We start from the raw sequence: 24,836 nt of genomic DNA on the forward strand, positions 1-24,836 counted from the left end.
ACAAGGATTTTTCATACAAGTAAATTGGCACAGTTCTTAAATGCATTAAACCCTTTGCTTTTGATTTGTTATGACTCCTTCAGGAAGCACCTCAAGATGTACTCCATATCCATAGACCAGGTAGAATCTATGTCCTGGATATATATGTACAGTAGTTTAATAATCCACTAATATTTAGACTTACAGCATGCCTATTTGTCTTAGCTTTACAGAAATACTTCTTTCCTGTTACATATGAGCTTTTCTCTCAGTTGTTCTAAACTTACTAAGAATTCTCTGCTCTAACAATAGTAAAAATGTCTGTATGTCACTGGTTCTGTTAATTCTAATGATTGGTCCTAGGCTGTTCCTCCCCTTCCTTTAGGAATGGTACCTTCCAGTCTCTCCATGTGCATGAAAAGTGACAAGCATGGGTCCCCATATTTCTACTTATTGGGCCACCCTAAAGACACGGTTTGTAAACTCTGCATGTATATTATCTTTCTAATACATTCTGTTTTTCACAACTGTTTAGAGAGTATTTTCCAACTTCTTCTTACATGCTAGCTCACTTTAATAGTTTCTACAGTATTCAACTTTTCTTCCATAACTGATTATCTAAGACATCACAGCAGCTATGCATTCTACAAATGTATTTTAATATCCTAAATAATGAGTTTTGCATGTTATACTGCTGCTAGTGCATAGGTCTGCTATATTTCCACTTTTTCTCATGACGAAAATTTATCTTCTGAATATGACTTTTTAGGTAGAAAATCTTGAACTTCTGAGCATAACCTGTAATTTTCCTCATTTTTATGGCACTTGGCTTGCAAAAATATTAACAATATGAAGGTGGAAGTTAGGTGCTGAGCTCAAACACTATTTATATGCAGTCTCTTAAAGAAATAAGAAATGTAAAATTGAACACATTTTGAAATGTGCTGTAAAGCAATAGTCATTTATAAAACCCTGTAGTTATGCTGAATTTACACAAAGCTCTTTGCTCTCGATTTCCAGCAATTTTCTTCAGAGAATCAGATCCAACTGCACAGATTGTTCAGATACACCCAATTTGTACCACAGAGTCAGGGCCCAGATATGATACCTGGAAAGCAAAGAAAAACTTATTTTTTTCTATTTTCCTATTGATTGCTGTCATCACACAAAAAGCACAGCAGTGTCCAGATGCATCCAGCTCTGTCTGCTGCTGACTTTGCACAGTGCAGTACATTTGCTACAATTATAAGGACAGTCTCACACACTGAAGCAGACAGACTGGAAATAGAAAGAGAGCAATATCCAGAGATGTTGAGCTTCAAGCAGCTCCTCCAGTGTGATGCTCACAGAATTTCTGCCCCCAGCAACCAGGCACTAAACTGGGCTTAAGTTAGCAGTCTTGTGCATGCAGATCCAGGTAATCTAACCAATGTGTTTCCAGTTAATTTCCAGTCTGTGTTGATAAATAAGATTTTTTTTTGAACACAGACGCATCATATGCTTTGCTGCTGCAGAGCTGGAAACATCTAGAGGCTATTTGGAAATGTTCCCATGTATTTCAAGTGCGTGTGTCATCATCAGAGACCTCCCAGCTGCAAAGTTCCTGAATCATATAGAAATGTTGATTCCACCACTCCTCGTATTCTCACCTCACCTCTGTTTAGTTCTTCACTGAACATAGCTCAGAGAGGTTAGATAGAGGTTAGAGGTTAGATATCCAGGCTGGAATTAAGGCTATTTTACAAGTCCCAGTGTTCAGCTCAATGAACTGCAGTTCCAACACAAATTCTACATATTTATACCCTCAACATTCTGGGCATCATCTTTATTTTTCCTCCTACAGAAAAATATACACAGGAAATAAGTATTTTTTTCTGAAACAAGTAGAAATGTAAATACTCTATAAATATAGCTAAAGTCAGTTTTGCAGTCACCCAGCTGTGAATGGTTTTCATTTATTTGGCAGGAAGTGTTGCAACAGAATTTTTTTTCTCAGTATAATGTATCCAGAAAATCAAAAGAACTCCAGTTCTGTTCAACACCAAAACTGAAATACTTGCTTGATAAAAAAATAATGTCATGTCAAATGAAAATATGTTTTTTATAAAATGTCTTCATTTCAGGTATTTTTAATGAAAGAGTTTGGAGGGGAAGAATTTTCCTAAAGAGCCCATTTTTATGGGGCTTATTCAAACCAAAAATGTGTCTGTGCTACCACTCATTAGATCCCTGAGCAAGGAGTCAAATTTCCTGAAGCAGAACAGAAAAAGTGACCATTCTAGTATGCCTTAGGAGAGGCCCTAGCATAACATCATAGAGCAGTCTGTTTTAAGACCTCATCTCACAGGAAGAATTTTTTTCCCTTTTGTATAAATAATCATTCCTGGAAGATGATCAGCAGCCTGACTGGAACTAAGCACAGGAGAGATGCAGGTGGTTTGAAAGGTACCTCCAGATCAAGTGGTACCTGCCTGTGCTTCCTTGCACCATGGGTTTGGTAGCCCTTACTAGTGACCACTGCATTTGTATTTGGAAAAAATAGATTAAAAACTGGGAGCTTATACTATGGGGTGATTGTTTGAATACAGTTATAGCCTTCAGAATATGCCAGTTTGCAGTCTGCTACAAACTGATTTTTCTAGTTGTATTAAAATGTCTGAAACTTTTACATTTATCTAATAAATGGCTAAAGCACCTTGGCCTATACTTTGAAGCCAGATACTCCCATCTGTTCAGAGTAGTGATCAGATAATCCAGTTCATCCCATTTTTAATGCTCATTTTATAAATCTCCAGACCTGAGGTTGGATGTTATTTGAAACTTGAACTACCTCATATATCATTTATCTGGTGTGAGTGCAAAAATCAATAGTCATTTTGGAAAAGTGCCCTTTCTGCCTGTGACCACCTTGGTGGAACTGCAAACATTCATTCATATTCCTGCTGCGTTTCCAATACCACCTTCTTATTTCTAGCAATACCAACTTAATTTCAGGAACCTGTGGTGTGTAAAAAGAAAAAAAAAAAGACTAACTAAATGAACCAATATACTGGTTAATAAAATTGGTCTAAAACCATCAGGCAATTTGAATATGGGCTCCCAAAGGTTCTAGAATGTTTTATTGCTATGGGTAGAAAAACTATTCAAGGGCAAAAATTAATATTAAAACCTGCTTTACAAACATGTCTTTAGTATTTAATAAATATGTAGCAGCTGGCGGAAAAGTAGAACATCCTTCTATTAAATAAGAGTGGATGTGTTTGTATAAGTGGGTGCATATAGTTATTTCTGTCTTATAGAAAATTTCTGTTTCAAAAGATATGCAGACCTTTATCCCTTGATATAGAAATATAAAACAGTCTTGAAAGAAAGAGGGACACATGAGATGACACTTTCAGTTTTCTGGCATTGCCTTTAAGCTTCCAGGAAGGCAATACCTCACTTTTTAAATGCAAAAATACCGAGTCCTAAACATTGCTTTGGCAATTACACTCCCAGTGGATTCAGGCCAGTCTAGCTCAATAGTCTAACCCAGGCTTCCCCCATCTGTACAGCAGGGATAGAAATATTTACTTACCTATCTCATGGGAGTGTTATGGGGATTAATTATTTAATGCTTGAGAAGCACTTTAAAGATTAAAATTCCTAGTTGACTACTCAGTATTATTACTAAAGCAGAACCTTGCTAATCCACAGCAAAATTGGCAGTGTCCCCCATATCTGAGCAAAGATTTACTAATAAGGTTGTTGAGCAAGTTGTCTTTTAATTAAAGCTTCATTATTTTAATATAATATTCTGGAGTAGATTTACTAATATGGTGTAAAGTGTAGATAATTACAGCTAAACTACAGTGAATAAAACAGATGAACAAGCATTATCCCGGGTTTGGTTCACATAAACTGGCAGGCAGACTTCCCAAAGAAGGGCAAAGCTCCACCTACAAATCTCTTTATAACACTTGTTTTCATGGCTGTCTGTATTTCCATCCACTTGACAATACTGGAAGATAAGTACCCAAAATACAGAACCTGAGAGAGCACAGCCATCCCTCTGTCTCCACAACATCACTGTTTGCTTTCCTCATGGAATCCAGATAAGTAGGTAAAATAGGAATTCAGTAACACTCACTGTGTCTCTGCAGTTTGCCATAGGACTAAGTCCAGTCTTCTGCTGCTGCAGCACAATATCCAAGAAAATCCCTCTCCTGCTGCTCATCTCACATCTCTCATTTTCCACAGGCCCCCAATTAATAACAAGACTGCATCACTGCAACTTGTTCCTACTCAGAGTTACCTTCCCCACGTATCTGTGATGGTATCCTTGCCACAGGGAGCTAGGGACCAAAGGGAGTGTGAAGGCACACGGGAATATTCCTGGATGCTGTATCCTGTGTCAAAGAGCCTTGCCAGTGGCCTGACTGTGATGTTCCAGACTAAGTTAAGCTAACAAGGCTTCTCATGATCTCTCCTCATTGATATCAGAAATATGATGAGTGTCATTGATCACACAAAGAACTGTTATTCCAAGCATTAGGGAGGCAAAGGCAAGCTCTGTCCAGAGAGGGAACTGCAGGTCCTGCCTCTGTCCTCACTCCAGCATCCCATGGTGCAGCTCCTGGCTGATGCTTTGTGGCCCAGCCACAGGAAAAGGTTAGCAGAGGTCATGCCTTCTGTCAGATTTCTTAGGGCTCCTTATTCCTAGCTTGGGGGGGAAAAAAAAGAAAAAAAAAAGAAAAGAAATGTGAGGGTTTTTTTACTTTGATTTTGATGATATGAGGTCATCTCCAACCAATGCTTGACAAACATGACCACAGAGAGTGCTGAATTTTGCTGAGCAAGCAACACAGATATGCAACCCAGAATTTTGAACATCTGGATTTTCTAACAACAAGTACTTTGTGTTTACTTATTAGGAGCTGAATATTACAGTGTAAAAATAATTTATTCATGCACTTCCATCTCATCATAGAGTTTTCAGAAAATCAGATGCTACAACAGCCCTGACAGCAGGCGTGGTGCCAGAGTCAGCTCTGCACCCTCATTGCCTAAAAACCCCCAGTCTGAAAAGAGTTTGCTGAAGAGACACTAAACTGCTTCTGCAGCTTCTACCCTAAGCACAGCAGGACTACTTATTCATGAGCTTTGTGACTGAGTTCAAGCCAAGTGTTTTGCTTAAGATCCTGCTCTCAGTCGTAGAGTGAGAACCTCATTGCCTACCAGAAACAACTTTCTAGGAGCATTTCATACACAGTCAAAATACTCCTCACTTATTAAGTAAACTTCATTTATTATCTACATGCTTTTAATAATAACAACAGCTATTTGTTGACCTGACTGAATGTGATGCCTACTGTTAACACCCATTTTAGCTGTGATAATTCATAATTTTAATATTTAACTTTAATTAAGTGTGTAATATCCAACTCTTAAATTATTCAGTCTCTGTAGAATGTTTTTCATTAATACCACACATTTTATTAACATATTTATGAACACCTTTTATGACTTAATGTGGCTTAATTCTATTAATAAAAACTAATTTGAAAGTCATTATCTTTTTTAATTATACAGTAACTTCCAATGTAGTTTTTCCAGCTCCAGCAGAGCTCTGGGAGAAAACTGCTGAGGTTTCTCCAGTACCACTCTGCTGCCTGACCACACAGGAAAAAATAAAACCTTCTCTATTGACAGGCTGACTATTGCCTGAGTAGCTCTGATCTGGAAAATATGTGAGATGCTCATCACTTCAGAAAGGACACCAAACCACCTAGAGGACCTATTGAATAATAATGTGTGGTTAGAGCAGCATCACTCAAGACTGGTACTTAAGCTGTCCACACACTTAATATTGACATCACAGAGAGGAGCTTCCTGTGGAGGGTAAAAGCCCCACACAGGCTGCTGCTCTTCACTTTGGCTCTTTCAGTATTAGTAGTCCTGCCACATTTATGCAGATGGATTAAGCTGATTCAAGGAAAAATCTAATTTACCAAGGGTTACAACCTGTCCCTGGAGGCAAGAGTAACTGCAGTTCTTGTTAATAGATCCCTTGGGGGGATTAGAGTGAAGGAACACTGAATGATTTTTTTTTATATATATATATATATATATGGTTTATTTTAGAACCATTTGGTTGAAATGGAAATGAATGGAAAGCAGGTATGTAGTCATTTTGGTTATTATTAAATATAGTAATATAACAATATAAAAGCATATTATTATTAAGAAAATATATAAGAGGAAGGAAGGAAGGAAGGAAGGAAGGAAGGAAGGAAGGAAGGAAGGAAGGAAGGAAGGAAGGAAGGAAGGAAGGAAGGAAGGAAGGAAGGAAGGAAGGAAGGAAGGAAGGAAGGAAGGAAGGAAGGAAGGAAGGAAGGAAGGAAGGAAGGAAGGAAGGAAGGAAGGAAGGAAGGAAGGAAGGAAGGAAGGAAGGAAGGAAGGAAGGAAGGAAGGAAGGAAGGAAGGAAGGAAGGAAGGAAGGAAGGAAGGAAGGAAGGAAGGAAGGAAGGAAGGAAGGAAGGAAGGAAGGTTCTAAGACATGACAGCTGCCTCTCATGTCATTGTAGCTGAGCCAGTTATGCCCCATCAGAAGGGCTGAATAACGTGAATGTCCTGATACCTTCCCAGAGGGGTTACAGATGAGCCAGTTGTGTAAGGGTGGACATTGGCATGATAAAAAGTATAATCCCATCTCACAGGATCTGCTTCTTATCAGCCTCTTCTCCTATCTGGCTCAAAACCCAGTTTTTCCTTAAATAAAAGTTTTGCACACCTGCTTTGCTCCTGGGCTGTGACCTTGCACATCCTCAGCAAAGCACCAGCTGCTTTTGGAAATGGACAATTGTTTGAGCCATTAACCATTAATATTTCAGTCTCTCACACCAAGTTCACTCTGATTGGTGATCATGATGATTTAAATATTTAATTGACTGTTTATTAGAATCATATCTACAGAATAAACTAATCTGGGTCTTGGAATGAGAGGTAAACTTTGTACCCATAACATCTGGCCTGAAAATTTATAGCCAGAAGTCTATTACAGTAAATTAGTAAACTGATTTACCACATTAATTTACCTGTTTCTGAAATACAACCTGCTTGTAGGTGTGGCTCCTTATTTTTTCCCTTCTCCCATCCTGTGCTTTGGATAGATTTTTTCTGCAGAGAATAATGATCCTTTTTTATTCTTGCTATTGTAAGGGCAGTGTCAAAGTCTCAACCCTGTTGTAATATGTGAGTGATGTTGGAGAGAGCCAAATAATGCAGAGCTTAGGCACTATTACAAAATCAAAATGAATTGTTTATGGATGTGATTTATATTTAAGGGGTGAACAATGGCAGAGTAACCAGAAAAGGGCTAAAGCAGCACCCCAAGATATCCAAGACAATCCAGGCCACCTGCTCTCCATGGCAGAAAGTCTGAGTGTTTCTGAATTCATTAGTTATCTCCTGTGTCAGCCTGAAAGGTCTCAGGCCACTTACTTGCAGTGGCCTGTGTTTTCTAAAAAGGACCTGATGTGGGGTGATGGGTGTAGATAGATCTCTGTGTTCATCCACTCAGCTTTGATCCACAGCCCCCAAAAGGGTTTCCTGTAAGGAACTCCCCAGCTTTGGTTGTGTGCATGTTCAACAGAAGAGGAGACATCTATTTCCAGAGGTCTTTTGAGACACCACTCTCTTTGACTATATGAAGCAATTAAATTATTATCTCAAGTGGTAAGGACAGTAAAATGCTGGTGAAACAGTGCCATAATTAAAGAACTAACTCAGGGAAAGGGATTTACTGATGATGCCCTGGGACCATAATCATAATAATGTAGGATCAAAACCAGTGCAGAATAATAATAGGAAGTCAGATCAGTTGCTTCCCATGGTTCTTTGTTAACCATATTTAAAGACTACATTACATAAGAAATTGAAAAGTGATTTCATACATAGATAGTGCTTGCTACAGATTAAAGCACACACAAATCAATGTGTGTGGATTTCTTGTTTCAAGAAAACGTGCAGCATTTTCATAAATAAATTTTTAACTTTTTTCCTTGCAATATACAGTTTTTCCCTCTCTTACTGAAGTTTAAATTTTCCCTTTCTGTCTGTTCCCTTAGCTCCAACACAAAGTAAGATCATCTCCTGAGCTTCTGTAGATTTGGTCTTCCAAGCATAACTAACAATCTGCTCTTTCTGAAGTGTTGCAATAATTCTAAAATTAGATCTCAGAACATGAAAGCACTTCCCTAACAAACCCCTAAGCAGAGTACAGAAAAGGTGATGAAAGTGAATTTTACCTGAGATGAAATCATTCAAGGTCTCATTAAATGGTCCTTGTAAGAACTTTATGAACACTGTGTCTGCTGAAAAAAATATTTAGGGCATCTTCCATTTAATACTTAGGTAAAGTATACAATAGAAGATGGATATACTCAACCTAAAGGAACTAAATGTTTGCTCATCAGTAATGACCAGGAACATGAAAAGAATAGGGCATCTGAGTGTCAATAGCACTAGGAGCTGAGCCAAGAAGGATGTAGAGCTGTGCTTCCCAGCATTGGAATAGGTCAGTGGATGAATTTCCTGGATGTAAAATTAAACCTTTCAAGTTTATAGAAGAGATTGAGTGTTCATCACTTACACTACACTTACATTCATATCTCTTCAGTTCTTGTGAACATCTGCATGAGCCATGGCACCAGTAGCTCCATGTAATAGGAATAGTGGCCACTTTTTCCAGTATTAGACCAGTGACAGAAACAAAAATGCACAATGATTTTGGGGACAGAAAAACTAGGTCTGTCATTGTTTCATACCACAAATATCAGTCTTTCTTAGTTAATCATTCTGCTCTTTTGAAAATACCAAGCACAAAATTTATAAGTGAAAGATGTCAGGGTTCAGATGCATGTTTGTTTTCCTGTAATCTTTTGTGACTTGTAAAATAACTCTGGTTACCCTGAGCAACCATCCTCAAACTTTGGAAAAACAAATGTCTGAAGCCAAAGAACTAATTATTAAAATGTAGAAAGTTCCATTCTTGAGCAAAGCAACATTTAAAGTTATATTTATAAGGTACTCTAAACATTCAGAGTCACCATGACATTGTTGAGTACAAACAGGCAAATGGATATAACAAATATGGCTACATTAAGATAGAAAATTAGATTAGGTTTTCATTGTATCAGAAACAAGGCTTCAAAATACTAAGCTGATCACTCAGCTGCATGTGTGAGAAAGGAGAAGTAGTTCATATACAAAAATAGCCAAGTATAACCTGGGTTTACTTTTATAAATGTATATGGCATGTATCTAATTCCTATACACAGAATTAACATTTTGCACCCATAGCACACTGCCATCATACTTTGTAAAGCATAAGAGCAGTACTAATGATGGAAGGGTATCCCACCTGGATGTGCCCACAGTGACTGACCCAAGGAAGTGCCATGTCCCAGCAGAGAACACCTAAACCCATTGGTGTTTGCTTCCAGGGCTACTGGTGTTCAGGGATCTGAATGTGGATAAGTTCAGTGGAAGGAGAGACAAGGGAAGTGTAATTTTAAGCCAAGAAAAGTGCAATTTGTGAGAAAACATTTGCATAGCATATTGAATAATTAACAGGGATTACCATTTGTAGCTGGAAGTACAGGCAAGCCGTAAGGTGGGGGCACAGCCCATTGCCACTCACTTTCTGAGAAGCCAGGGGAAAGGGTGGCATATTGTGTCACATTTCCATAAGGCTCATAGCTGAACAGAAAGTACCAAGAGCTTTTCTAACCATGAAATCTTCAGAGAATCATTTATTTCAGGAGACAAAGGGTGCTGCGTGGTTGGGTTGTGGAAGTGTCAGGATAAAAGATTAGAGATTCTTTATATATTCTGAAATATCCCTCCTTAGAGAGTGTTAAAGAAAAGCTTCAGGAGACCAATGCAATCAGGAACATCAAAGACATGTCAAGCTATAATGAGAAAGACCCAAAAGCACTCCTGGTGTAGCACTGCCAACATTAGTGGATACTCACCAGGGGACAATTTGTCCCATTTTTGTTATTAGCAGTATCTGTAAGAACTGCTTGCCACCTCCTGGCAATACATAATTGCAGACAAAAAAAAGTGGGGGGAAAAAATAAATCACCATATTTTTATTCAATCAAATCCTTTTTGATTCCCTAGGAAAATAATTCTGGGAAGATATGAGAACAGCTGCTAAGACATTTCAGAAAACACTTCATCCAGACTAATGAAAGTGTCCAAAGCTTTAATATATTGTACATTATTCATATAATTTGAAAATTAAAAAGGCTTTGAGATTTTATTGTATTTAAGTAATAAAATGTGATGTAATTTCTACTCTTACCACAACATATTCAATAAATTAATATTAGTACTTTATGGATAATTATATCTGATGAAAAACCACACATCCTTTATAAATTAGTAAACAATTATCTAAAATATTTTGATGCTAAGAGAGAACCTAGCCAGAAATCAGAGGTCCATGGGCAGAGCTCTCCTCTCTATTAGGACTAAAGCCAGGGTTCTTTTTCTCATGGCTCAGCCATCAGCAAGCACTGGATCCAGGTAGAACAGTCAAGACAGGAGCAAATAGACTCATGAGAGCAGTACCCTCATTTCCACTCCACTGAATGTGTGAGAGCTGACAGAGCAAAACAAACAATTCATGTATGTGGCAGCTCCACCTCAAATAAAAAAACCTTGAGACAGAAAACTTCTGTTCCTGATGTTTTCCCTGTGTCACTCTTCCCCCAGAATGGCTGTGTTCATCTCCCACTTGTCCTCCCACACACTCAGTCTTGTGTCTGTGGTGGCTCTTACTCAGTTAGCAATTTACTCCTTTGCCTGGGAGTTATGCAAAGCTGGTCGTAGGTGAGTCATTCTTACACATCCCATGGAGAAGTGCCACCAACTTGTGTTACAGTAGCTGGTAGAAACCAAAAGCCACCCAGTAAACACCTACTGAATTACACCAAATGAAATGCCATCACAGTGGCAGATTATAGTGCTGCACCCAGCTCATTTGCCTTGTCTAAATTAGTAGGTCAAGGGAGATTTTCTCCCTTCAAAGAAAGAAGGCAGGCATCTATTAGCCTTCAGTGAAGGCAATACTTTTGAAAACCAATTTCTCTCACAATGGTGACAAAGTCAGAAACAAGTTCAAAACTACGCTGTCCCTAAATCTCTCCAATCAAAAGTGCAACATTCTACTCATCTGCTTGCAAGTTGTTTGGGCATTGGTAGTTCATGCTCTGTTAAACAAATACTGTTTTCTGTTCCTCACAGAGGTGAAGGAAGAAAAAAGTAAAATCAGTGCTCTGTCTCTGGTTTAGTATGTTTACAAAATGCTTTGAGATATGTTGAAATAACAGACGTAAAAGTAGGTTATGTTCGAAATTAACTCAAAATTTTACAAAAAGCCTTAGAATAAGCCAACAGAATAAAAAGTATTCAAAAATATTAATACCTCTCTCAAAAATGTAGCTAGAAACTGAGTATAATCATGAAAATAAATTACTCGTTTAACTGCTCTGCAGGATAAAATTTTACATTTTTCTCCTGTTTATGTTTGCTATGGAGAAGCAATCATTTTAGTGCTGGTTGAACAAGTCCAAATGAACCCTTATGGCTTGAACACAGCTCTTTAAAAGGGGTTTTTTTTTCTGAACAACAAATTACTTACACTCCTGACTTTGCTGTACTCTAGTAATTTTTACACTTTTCCACAATGTTCAAATATTAGAGGGAAGTTGGCTACAATGCCCTGACATGAGTTTCTCCTCACTAGGGAGTGACATACTGCAACAATGGCTTGTTGACATTAACGTCTACCAAGGCTGAGGATGACTTTCTATATAATGGCATTTCATTTGAAAGAAAATCAGGTTATGTTTGGTTTGGCTGTCTCAGACTGATGATACTTAAACCTTAAAAAAAGTAATTTTCTTCTTACTTGCAAGTGCTATATTTTCAAAGAATATTAATTATAGTTTTATTCCATGACAACATTGTTCCATAACCACTGGAAATACAACCTATATTATATATAGGTGCCTTCCCTGTAAGTGTTTTAAACATAGTGCAGCCAGTGACCCACCTCAAGCTGTCCCACAGCCAAACCTAAAAAGCTGTGGCTACAAGTTTTCATACTTGGTTGGCCAAGCTGTCTTTTACTTAGGCTTTTCTGGGGAAGAGATAAAATCCAGTAATGCATATAATAAGGCATGTCCCAGTTTATAGACACCTATACTTGTATATCAGTAGATGTAAGAGATATTCTGGCTCACTTTTGTTGAAGTTCATTCTAACCCATTATGATTTCTCACTACAACATTTGGTTGTTTTTTCATCCCCTTCAAAAAGAAAATAGAAGAAATTCTGTAATCTCCAGGCAATAAAGCAGTCAGCCACTAACCTCCAGCTCTCTTCTCCAGAGCATCCTACAAATAGCTGGTACCATATAATCCTTTTTGCCTCAAAGGAGCCACGACATGTTTGCCACCTTGATTTTGAATGGTTTGTCCTCCTGGAGGAGAAGCAGCTGATTTGAGCATAGCAGTACCTTTTCCACAGAGGCAATCTTGTTACCCGAAGGCATCTTTCTGCTCTAGGCTATTTGGTGTTTATACTGGTGTGTAGCTGATACTACCCAAAGGAACCAGCTATTTCTGTAATCAGAAGCTCTCACAGCCTAACATGAGATTGGATAATGGCCCACTGCTCTCTCTTCACTGACACTGAAAAACTGTGAAAAACATCTCATGGACAACTAGGAAAGAAGATTGTAGTTCAGACAAATACATTGGTCCAACCCTTGGCATCACCTCTACCCTGGGTAGAAGTGACAATGCCATGAAAAGCATAAACTTAATTTTCCAAAGCTCAGGGTGGCTTCTTCAGTTCACTCAGGTACCTTGCTGGTGCACGTAGGCAGCTTTATGCTGAGTCCCAGGATAGTTTTAGTGATTTGGACTCTGTGCATGGCCCCTGGCTCAAGTATTAAATAAAATAATATCCCCTGGATTTCAGATTGAAGAAAAGCCAGGGTGGGATCTCTGCTTCCCCCATCAGGCACAGGCTGTGGTCCTGTACCAGGCTGGTGGTGCAGAAGAACAGAAGTAAAGGACAAGCCCATCAAAGTCAATGCTTTTTGTAGGCAAACTTCTAGGAGCTGATCACTCTACATGCACGAGTCCTCCTCTTATTTTTTCTTGCCTGAGTGCCAAGCTGGGAGCAGATGGCACATTAGTCACCCTTAACTGGAGGGTAAGAAAGTGTGATTTCTTTTTTTTCTAAATTCAGTTGAGACCCTCATCCCATTTAGATTCCCATCTCAATGTTTATTTGTCTTACACAGAACTTGTACTTTCTACCCCTCTCAAATGCTAATCCTCTCCACACATATGCTCATTATGCAAAAGCATATGACAAACACCATCTGGGAAAATAAATAGCTCCTCAGCTAACTGTGCTGCTCCCTCCCTTTACGTCACCCACCTCACTATTGTCTCTCCTATTTTTATCTGCAAGACAGTAATCACTCAATCCAGCTATTAACTTAAAAGTGCTGTTTTAGTCAAGCAAGCTGCAGATCCCAGGCTGGGCAGTAGAATCTATTCCATTTTTTGAGACAATGTTCGTCTCCATGATAATTTGAAAGCAGCCATAGCACTGAGAAAAATGTATGTTACTTTTTTAAAGGGCAGTTGATATCACTGACAGATACTAGTCCTGACCTTAAGAAGTCCATGCTTGTTTTTTAGCTAGAAGGCTACATTTTCTCCCCCATAAAATATGCAGCTCTTGCCATAAGTTCTATCTCGTTTCCATGGATTCCTGAGACAGTCCTTCATCTCTGACAGATTATTCCTCATACTGCTCAAAGCCTAAATAAAATGGTGCTAAATAGGGAATGACATTAGCCAAGTTCAGTGATTTCTCTAACCTCTAAGTAGATGGGTAAGAATGGGAGCCATGCTGTCATTAATCATGGTTGATTTGTTTTCTGCCAGAAAGTTAATCAAAAGCAATGAGTATGTATACGTAAGAGAAAGGCATCCCAGAATATTCTGGTTTGGATTAGGAAAATCATCGTGATTCAGCAAAGGAGACATTTATTTAGCTAAATTAAACAGGATCTGCACAAACCAACCATATTGTGTTGAGGCTAAGTAACCAAGAAAAATTCAAAATGCAGAACCAGGAGACTCAGCAGCTGACACTGTGATATAAAGGCAGAGCTGTGTAAGTACCCTGTAAGAATTGTGGGGCCATAAACACCGCAATACTATATCTGTTTAGAAAAAATATGAGACAGAATTCAATGATGACCTTATCTGAGCTACAAATTCTTGTCAATTATTATATGCTTGTAGGGACATGTTTAATAGATGGCAGAAAGTCCTTCTCATTTGTCCTCAGAGACAGCACTGATATTGCCCAGCTAAGAAATCCATTATACAGCTACAAAAGAGGCTATTTGATTTCATGAGCACGTGCCTTTATTATTTTAAGAATAATTTAACATAGGCAGAGGAAAGTGGAATCTGTGTGAAAAAAATACTGGTTTCCAGCATTTGCAGTTACCAGCTTTGAGGTTCTTGTGTCTCCTGTACTTTTTTTTTCTTTTTTTTCTTTTTTTTTTTTTTTGTGGGGAGATTATTTTCGGTTTTCTCCCTATTGGTTCCACAATCGAGGGAGTTTCACCTCACCTGAAGCAGAGGGGTTTAAGGCAGGTACATAGTTTGGGTATCAGTGTTGCTCAGAATGCATGTGCCTATGCAATACAGTCTGTGCTGCTGAATACACCCTTAACTCTCTTCTCTTTGTTGTTAAAACAGACGAACCAAACTCCTGGAGTGCTCCCTCTGCCACCTCCCCAGGTCTGCCGGAAGTAGCTCTTTCCCTCGAGGACATAATCTCACCATTATCTTCATCACACATAGCCCCACCCTCTGACCCTTCTCACCAGATAAGCCCAGAGCCAACATGGGATATCAAGAGGGAACACGATGTAAGGAAACCAAAGGAGCTTTCGATGAACGGTCACAAAAAGAAAAGGTTAGGAGAACAAAGAGAAAGGTCAGCAAGTCCTAAAAAGGTAGACAGGTCAAAGCACGAAGAGGTTTCTTGGAAAGGATATTCAGGAGGCAAAAATAAGACCACTGATGGTGGCAGGCCCACCTCAGAAAGCAAAGTGGTGGGACACAGCGTTATGATCGAGGCTGGCGCAAGAGAGCACGTGTGTGCTGGAACCAGTGATGAACAGTTTGGGAGGCTGAGGAAGCCAGAAAGCAAGAGGGGAGGATCTCTTAGCAAAAAAGACCACAGATCCACAAACACCAGTGAGAAGTCAGCTGCAGCACCCGACCATGTCAAGACCGATACGGGAGCTACCAAGACATACAGTAGCAACCGCTGCAGCTCGCCTGGAAGCGATATGGACCACAGCCAGAGGGACCCTGATGGGAAACCCAGCGAGTTCCCCAGGAAGGGACATCTCCACTCCATTAGCACTCGCAGCACCAACACCACAGTTCGAAAGGCAACGGTCTCTCCAGGGCCATGGAAAATCCCTGGCTCAGACAAGCTACCGAGTGTCCTGAAGTCTGGTACTTCTGCCATGAGCAGATAAGCAAGGGACTGTTGCCCTCTAACTGTCTCAAACTGACGCAGAACATTCTTCTTAGTTTTTGTCTCACATTGGTTTGTTTTAATTTATTTTAACTATCACACATATACACAAAGCATTGAGGAATGAAAACATTAGTGTGTAATTCCATGACAATGTGCACAGTATCTAATAAGTTCAAAAGCATATAGTCAACACAGAGATTTAAAATCGACCCTAAAGTCCCAGTTCCATTTTAGGGACTTTGGCAGCTATGGAAGAAACCAAAACAATATGAAGGACAGTACATCAGAGAAGGATAGTGCAGTGTAGCTTTAGCATTTTTTTCCCACTGCATGAAGGACTTGGATTTCATTCAAACTTTATATCAAGAAACTGGAACGAGTTAGAGCAATCACAAACTGGAACATCGCCTTAAATAAAACTGCACGGAGCAAGCTGAAACCGAGAGAGGATCTTTTCATGGAGCTAAAATGTTGTAAATAAATTGTTCTCGACATATCTAGACAGGGGTTAAAGGGTTTCTTTAAAGCATCGTTCAGAACTGTACACCCATGACACATCTCCACTGTTAACGCTTTGGGATAGTCCACGTGGTACCCTGTAGAATAGTCCACTGGGTGCTGCGGGAGGAATGGGGAATCCAGTGGATTAGTTTCCGTGATACCATTTCTACTGCCGTTTTTGTGAACAAACCATGTTTCTGTACATTGGAAAGGAGTTAAGGTGGAGTTGTATTTGCAAATTATTCTCAAAAGTGATTTATTACAGGTTCCCCAAGTCCTGCGAGGTAGCACACAAACCAATTGGCCAGGCTCAAACCCCAGGCATCTGCAAGGCCCTTGCAATGAAAGGAAGAGTGCTACAGAGAAAAAGCTGCAGTTTCCTTAAGGAAAGGCCTTTCCTTCCTGCAGAAGATGATAGCGTCACTTATCAACAGTGCTATGTTTCATACCCATCCGCATTTCCTTAGGACACTCTCACCTCTCATCCCCTCAGTTTGGCAGAGCAGGTGCCTTTCAGGCACACGTCAACAATAATTAGACTGGTTTCTGAAATACAGTTGTCGGTGTCCTCATTCAGTAAATTCAGTATTTTTCCATTTTTAAAATGGTTTCCATTTTACCATTTTTTCCTTCTTGCCATTTTTTTCTTCTTTTTGTTTTTATCTTTCTTGCTTGTCTGTTTTGAATTTTAAGCCTTAAGTGCCAGGTAAACATTCCAGTCTGCCTTCACAGGAAATAACTCCGAGTTCAGTCAATCAGTCATTATCTTGTTTCAAACAGATGTGTGTGTGTCTGTGTAAGTGTGCGTATGCTTATTCGTCTGTCAAAATTAAAACAAAATCCTGGGCAATAATACATTGGTAATTAAAAAAAAATTGTAAAGCTAAGTACTGTCAAAAATTCATATTTAAAAATTATTGTTCACTAGCAATCTTAGTTCCTCACACGCTCTGCTGAAAAACTAGATTGAGATTGGCTTTGTTCCAAGAAATTAGCACATTACTGTATGTCTCAAACATTGCACTGGACTGCGAAATTTATAGACATGTTTCTTCCTGTCAAATTATTTGAAAAGCCTCAAGTCAAGGATTTTGCAGCTTTCAAACATTTTTTTTTAAGAAAGAAAAATCCATTTATAATTTTTAAAAAAGCACAAATCCATGTAGCTGTTTATAAAACTCTTATTTAATGGGAAAAAAAATCTTTATCCCCTGAACTAGAATCCAATATAATTTGCCATTAATTTATTGAATCTGATTTTGGACAATGCTTCTGTAGTGTAGATGCACGTCCCGGTATCTTATTTTTATGTATAAAGAAAGCAAACAATGAAATCTGAAAAACAGTTGAGATTATGCTTGCATAAACTCTAATTTGCACAGTTCACAGCTACTCCTTGTGCAGTAATTGCTTTATGCGGCTGTAATCGATAACCTGTGAAGACAGCACATCATCTAAACCCCATTCCAAATAATATTTCTGTGTAGTGTTAGCTGTGAATTTACCTTGTACAGCTCTATCTCTATAAATATAATTCCATGTATTAATAGTCACAGAAAGGCTGTAAGTGAGCAACTATTTTTATGAAACGCACCACTATGGATAAATTAACTTTTACAGAAATCTTGTTTACTGTATGATATTCTAAACCACTGTCAAATAAAATATATATCCAAAAATCTTTCATTTTTTCAATTGTATATAGTTTGTGTTAATTTTGAGTAACATGCTTTAGTGTTACCCTGACAAACAACCATTTTCTTGCATATGAGTAGAGTTAATTTGCTACTGCCTTATAAAGAAGGGAATAGGCCATTTTAATTTCTTACTCCAATTTATGAATAAACACGTAAGCGACCAAACAAATTTTATAATGGCAAGTCAAGGCTTATGAGAAAACACAGACACAGAAAAATCTCTTCGCTGATGGAGAAGCCTAAACCCTTATTCTGCTTCCAGTCCAGAGACGAAGGACCAGGGTGGCCAGACTCCAGCAGTGAGAGACAATTCTGAGAGTACACCACATATACAGAATTAACCTGAGCACAAACCATATTTACCTCAGAAACTGGGCAGTTCTTACTAGCCCTAGAAAGGTTTTGTTGACAATCTGTGTGAAGGGGACACAATTATATTTGCAATTTATTTTACAGAAAAAATTGTCTCAAAAAACATCATAATGGTGTAAAAATATTCGTAATGAGACAGCCTCTTTTGGGACTAAATCCACTCCTCATTAAATGCTCCTTTCCTCCAGATAGGCAAAATAAATAATCATTTTATAGATTCTAGACACTGTAAGATGTCTACCTGGAAAACAAGCAGTATTTTTCATACAAATATGATATTTTCAAAAATAAGTATTTATTGTTTCCTTAGGATATATTTTTTTCAAAAAATAATAATTTGTTTTCATACAGTCTGAGTCAACTTCTGCAGAACTTTGTTTTTCCAGATTAATGTTCCCCATAGAAAATTTCAACCAGCTGAACTAATAACAATTTTACATTGCAATAAACACATAGAAAATATGAAGCATATTTAATACTCAGACATAATTTGCTGCTGTTTAAATAGCCACTATTTTCACAATTGGAAATCTGGGTGTGTGCCTGGTTCAGCCCAGAGGTATCACAGGGAAGTGTGCTGAAGCCATATGATTTCATCCAGTCTAACTTCTTCTGTTAATAACATGTCCTTTGTCTTTTAAACGTAGAATTACAGCATTTGCATTGCTCTGCTGTTATTATGACACTTTTTAATATCTCTTTTTCATACCAATGCAACAAGGAAATAAATGCCTTCTTTGATGCAGATTCTCTGCTCCATGCTGCAGTGCAAAAGTGTAAGTAAGCCTGCCAGCCTGTGCTCACCAATGCACATTTGGGCAGGAGTTTTGACAAAGAATCACCACAGACAGATGTCAGTGCAGCCCTTTTCTTAACCAGTGGCAAATGTGGGCTCTGGAGCTCTCCCCTTCTCCAGGTACTTCTCTGCCTTAGGCCATTCAGACAAACTGCAGAGCCTGGAAGAGCAGACCTTCAAACAAATTTAATAAAAAAGCCAGGAAATTTAATAGCTCCCACAAGATCTCACCAAAGATGTCATCTTTTCTTCCAGAAAGCTGCTGGATAGACAGCACTCTTTGTGTGGTTACAGCAGAGCATAGGTTGCACTGGTTTCACTCCACTGTGCTCCCCTAAACAGGAGGGGCATTTGTAGCCCACTTATTCATGGCCTCAGTGATCAGATTGCCAACAATTCAGCCCCTGTGAGGATATCTGCCTGCTAGGAGTTGATGAGGAAGTTCAAACATGGACCCATTTCTTCCCTGATACTTTTCTTCTGAACATGCAGCCAGCCACGATTGCCAAAATCTTCTCATCCCCATCAAAGGTGAGATTCCATCTGATTTGTGCCATCTCTGCTAAACACAAACATCTCATGCTTAGTCCTCTCTATATCCCATGTGGTCTCATCACCACCAGATTTATTCTGAATCTCTTCTCTTCCTTCTCAGCTCCCTCACTGGTTCTTAATCCTACCCCTGAAATAAGCTCTGCTGCTATTCAGTAAATCAAATTTTCAACTCCCCATTTTCTCTTTCTGTCCCTCATTACTTGTCTTCCTTTTTTTTCCCTTGCTCTTTTGGCCCTCTGTCACCATCTGGCATCTCTCAACCTCCACCTGATGTGCATTAGCAGCTCAACATGAGATATCTCTTTCAAGATATGTCATGACCAGTTGCACACCAAGTCATGAGCCCACTCCTGGCTGTCACACAAATGTAAAGACACACCCAACACCTTGCACTGAAGCCCAAATCACCTCCCTTGTCCTCCAGAAACCACCAGTGGTTACTTATTAGACACACTAAGTCTACATGCAGCCAGTAACTACTTTTGCAAGTACAAATAATGGTTTATCTTCTTTGCTGAATGTCTGTACTGATAATGATTCAAGCATTCAGGCCAGGGCTTGTGGATGCAACATGCCATGATCTCTACTGGAAGTCTCCAAATTCATTTTACAAAGTCAGGGACAGGCAAAGCTGCAGGCACATTTCTCTCTTAGCCTCTGTGCTCTTCCTGCACATCACTGCTGCCATGGAAACCTGGGGCCAGAACTGCAGAGGCAAAAGTGGCAGAGCACACCTCAGCAAATGAGGATGTCACCCTCCTTGCTTGGAAGGAAGCCCTGCAGTGAAGTGGAAAGGTTTCTTGGTACACTGCCATTGAGCTCAAAGCTGGAGAAGTCTTTGGACTTGCCCAGGGATGTCCGATCCCATTAGGGACTGATTTCACAAAAGTCTCCAAAAGAGCCTTTTCCTCCTCTGTCCCCTAGAAGCTAGGATGTTTTCTCTAATTGCTGCTAAAAGGCCACACAAGCATGGCAGGATGCCTGCTCTCCTGACTGCTGAGGGCTGGGAGAGAATTGCCACAGCTGTGTCCCACAGGACTCCCACCCTCCACAGCTGTCAGACTCCAGGACCCCCAAGGCTCTGTCACCATGTGTCAGTGGGGGGCCCAGAGAAGGAGACACCCAGAACCAAACACTTTTACCTTCACAGTTGTCATCCAAACAGTCAGTGACTTTAACTAGCCATCACTGCCAAAGGGAAATGCGGTGCATTATCTGGACAGAACCAGCGGTGTTTGGGGTTTGGGCCAGGATTCACACACCACCAGTGCCCCAAGCCCCTCACAGGTCCCCTGCTCAGCACCCAGAACTGTCCTCTCCCTTGGAGAGGGACACCCAGAGCAGCCCCTGCCCACCACCTGCAGGCTCTGCTTAGCCACCACCCTCCTGGAGCCAAGGCACACACGCTCAGTGCAGCCTTGAGTGTTCTGGAATATTTTTCTCAATATTTCTAACAGCAATGATGTGATCACACATTTATCTCCATAGCTGGCACCTTAGCTTAGAGCAATCTTTTTTAAAATGTCTTGTCAAGACACAGTAACATAAGCATTACCTCTGAATTATAGCCAATCTAAAACTTATGTTGTGCCCTTCCTGTCTTTAGTGCCTCTATGGCAATAAGTCACTCTGCCAGTTCAATTAATCGATAAAGGAGAGTTTTGCTTACAAGGTACAAATATATATCCTTTAAACAGCTGGGGGAACACCAGTGCACAAAGATCCACTCCCACACAGGGACCTGGAACACCATCTTCCATTCCTATTCAGGAACTGCCCAAATACCCGTGTTTGAGTCGGACAGCTGCTGCTCTCAGGAAAAAACTAAAACACAAAGGAATGTAGAGTAATCCAGAAAGCTATTGTTCACCCACAGATCAGCTCCTGTAAGTGTAAAGACATTTAAACTGAAAAAAATAATGAACAAGCAAGAAATGGTGCAGGGAGAAAGAAGAGTGATGAGCTTTTCTGTGATGCGGCCACCTGCTGACCTGCTTCAATTTCAACTTCTTTAAGCTTAAAAAAGGAAAAAGATGAACTATCAAACATGACAAATGCTGCAAAAAAACTCTGCAAGTCTTGGGGACAGCAAGAAAGAATATGCAGTGATTACACTTCTGAAGAGAATTAATTTATTTAAGTAAAATGCCTGGGCTTGTGCTTGGGAGAGGAAAGCACACTGTCCCCTGCCCTCAGCAGCAACTCCAGGTTGTGGATGGGCTCCTCCCACACAGATGAATCTCTCAGAGATGTCCAGAGCACATGGGTCCACACTGAGCAGCCTCAGCAGTGGGCTGGCGCTGCCAGCACCAGCACCGCTGTGACATAGGAAGGTGGAGAATTCAATGCCTGGGATACTTCCCTTTATCTCTGCACCCCAGGAGTGCTGCATAGCTCCAACAGACCTGTTGTCCACCCAAAGTTGTTGTAGGTGTAGAAGCAGTGGAAGGAGCAACTAAAAGAAGAAAGCCAAACCCAGACCTGTGATGAGAGACCCAGTGCAGCTGTAAGCAGGAAAAAAGGTTCTGAGGAACCACAAATCCACAGCTACAGCAGGAGTGAGACCAGGGCACTGGCATCATTTTATCCTTCCCCTCTCAGTAACTGAGGACATTGCTGTCACTGAAGACACATGAATATTTATATTTCCTTACTAACACTCTAAGAGAAATGCAGATTTTCTCCCTGGAGTGCCCTTTGCTCAAAAATAGTGAACAACAACATGCACCCCAACCAAAACTCTCCTGCCACCATTAAGCAGTAGAGCTGCTCATGGCTCTGAAGTTTCTATTCATGCATATACATGGAATTAAAGAATCTTGGTGTTAGTACTTTCCCAAGAGGATTAAAAACTATGCCAAGAGCTTTAGCTAAAGTACTTAAATAATTGCAGTCCATAAACCAGCAAATTGTTCATCCTGTCTCTAAACCATCAAGTACAAAAAGCTAGACTTAAGTACCAATTTATTTCAGGAAGAAAATCAGACCTTTCCCAGCACAGTCCAGACACCATGTGTGAAACACCTATTCTAATTAGCACTTCATTCACTCCAGAAATTTTTAAAAAATAAGCCCAGCAGGCAACATGGAACACTGCAATCTGTTAGTACAGAATATTTCAGAGTACTTCTCAAATCTTGAACATCACAAACAATACTAATTGATTACTTTTCATATTGCTCCAGGAAAGATTAATGCCAGCCATGAGTGCCTCCTCCTGAGTGACTCCTGTCTCCAATATCCCTGGTTCTGCCCAGCTTTTCAGGTTAGTTTCTGGTAGAAATGCATCCCAGTGCCACCACGCCATGGGCAGCTGCAGGAGGTCACAAAGCCTTTTGATGGCACCTTCCCATCTGACTTGCACAGCAGCACCAGAGAATCCCCCTGGAGCAGAGAGAACCACCCTGTGTGACATCCAGCTGAGAAGGGGTCACAGCTCTGGCTGTGGTGCTGCACAAACAGCTCTGCATCCTTGGCTTGTGGAACTAAGACCTCCCAACAACCAGCAGCCACCACCATAAGCCTAAAAACAAGCCTCATGTCAAGAGCAAAAGCTCTTTCCCTAATCACCACAGTTTGTTCTGAGGGTCTGTTTTGGGGTGTACAAGCCCCTTAACCTGCCTGTTTATTCCTTTGCCATACTAATTTATAGTGAGGCACTCTTCCTGAAAGAGAGCAGCTCCAGCAATGCTTCTGCCTTGACTTCACATCTCAATGCAAGATAAACTTCACGTCTGACAAAACTGAAAGATCACAGCCCCAGGCTCCGATCATGAAGCAACTTTGGAGGATCAGCAACCTCCCTCCCTGTGGGAACACGCCACAAGCAGCCTCAGCCCAATTCCCTGCTCTCATCTCTCATCCTGCCCTCTTTTTACTGAGCATTTTTCACACTGGCATACAAATTGCAAGTGCAGCCCAAATCGATCCCCTCCATACCTTCAGTCCCCTGAGGTTAACAAGTAGGTCTCTACCTCATAATTTTGTAGGTCCATTATGTTCTTTGATTAGCAGCTCTGTCCCGGACTCAATGGCTTTGGAATAAATTCAGAACATTTGATAGCTAGTGTTTTTAAAACTGATTGTTACAGTATTTCGGAAATTACATAGAAGTTACTCATATTTCAGTCCCACTTATAAGCCCCAGCATCCTTGGTATTCATCAGCTGCAGTGAGCACCCCAGCAAGGGGAGTGGAGGTGACAAGGTCACTGAGGTGATGCCACCAGAGCTCTGCACTTTTTGTCAGGCCTTCCCCCTCAGGTGTCCCTGCTCTGAAGTGCAGGGCCTGGCAATTCCCATTGCTTATGCAGCTGATGAAGTCCAAATGGAATAAACAATGGACCAACACAATGGCAAATTGCCCCTAATGTCCCCATTCATTTCAGCCATTTCCCTCACAGCAGGAGGACACAGTAATCCATGTGTGCAGCAGCTCTGCCACCAGCAGCCCAAGGCTGGCCTGGAGTGAACTACCCTCCAGAACCAGATGCTGATTTTCCCCATCCAAGTCTGGATTGCCTCCTGGTGACCCAGACAACACAGAAATGTGATTGGGGACCACTGGTCCAGGACTGGCCATGTAAACATTGCAGGCTCAGGTGGAACAAATGGGCCCCACGAGCCAAAGCAGGGTAGTATGAGCTGTCACTGTACAACAGCAACAATTACTCTCACATCAAGATGCCAGGCACAGGAAACCTCAGCCAGCATAGCCTGAGGGACAGTAAGGAACTATTACATGTTTCTTTATAAAAGACCGTATTGAAGTCATAGATTAAAAAGCAAAAAGGCAGTTGTAGCATAGTGAAATACAAAGTATGAATTGACCCATTCATTTAATAACACCTCTTACTCCCTTTTCTTGCCTTTGTGTGTCAAAAAGCTGTCCACAGCCAGCTTTTATTGGATACAGGAGTGGTGGGGGCTGCCCTGGGGGAAAGGGGGATAAAGTCAGCCCAAGTGGGATGCTGCTGCCTTTGCTCAGTGCCCTGGAACACAAGGCATGCCTGCACAGACACGTGTCCAGAGCAGAGAGAACTGGGCAGCTCTGCCACCAGGCTGACCCTTCCTCTCAGCCCCACTGCTGGGAGAGGAGGCTCAGCTTGGACCTGTGACCTTTGTGGCCACTCTGCCCACAGCAGGTTGGCTGCCCATGGAGCGTGCCCCTGGCATGCAGGGTGTGCCAGCCACACAGGCATGGCCCTGCTAAAGCTCTTCTGCTCTGTAGACAGAGTTATTTATAGGCAAGAGAAAATAGACTCTGCAACCCAGTGCTGATCTTCTGAACTT

The 24,836-nt window shown here is 40.5% G+C and overlaps 1 protein-coding gene and 1 long non-coding RNA gene across 13 annotated transcripts in view; one reads left to right on the forward strand and one right to left on the reverse strand.

Moving 5' to 3' along the window:
• MAGI2 (membrane associated guanylate kinase, WW and PDZ domain containing 2) overlaps positions 1-17,809 on the forward strand; it is a 698,553-nt gene extending 680,744 nt beyond the window's left edge. For 7 of the 11 annotated variants that reach the window (XM_064421912.1, XM_064421913.1, XM_064421904.1 and 4 more), the window contains one exon: positions 14,829-17,809. In XM_064421912.1, coding sequence (XP_064277982.1) covers positions 14,829-15,622 — 794 coding nt within the window. In that variant the 3' untranslated portion in view covers positions 15,623-17,809. Of the gene's footprint in view, positions 1-83; positions 121-342; positions 454-14,828 lie in introns of all 11 variants that reach the window. The other 4 variants (XM_064421909.1, XM_064421907.1, XM_064421908.1 and 1 more) reach the window with 3 other exon arrangements.
• Positions 3,762-24,836, reverse strand: part of LOC135301639 (uncharacterized) — a 28,280-nt gene continuing 7,205 nt past the window's right edge. For both annotated transcript variants that reach the window (XR_010363415.1, XR_010363414.1), the window contains exon 3: positions 3,762-4,681. This is a non-coding gene — a long non-coding RNA (uncharacterized LOC135301639). The remainder of the gene's footprint in view (positions 4,682-24,836) is intronic.

This window comes from Passer domesticus, chromosome 5 (genome assembly GCF_036417665.1).
Source record: "Passer domesticus isolate bPasDom1 chromosome 5, bPasDom1.hap1, whole genome shotgun sequence".
Classification (NCBI taxonomy): Eukaryota; Metazoa; Chordata; class Aves; order Passeriformes; family Passeridae; genus Passer; species Passer domesticus.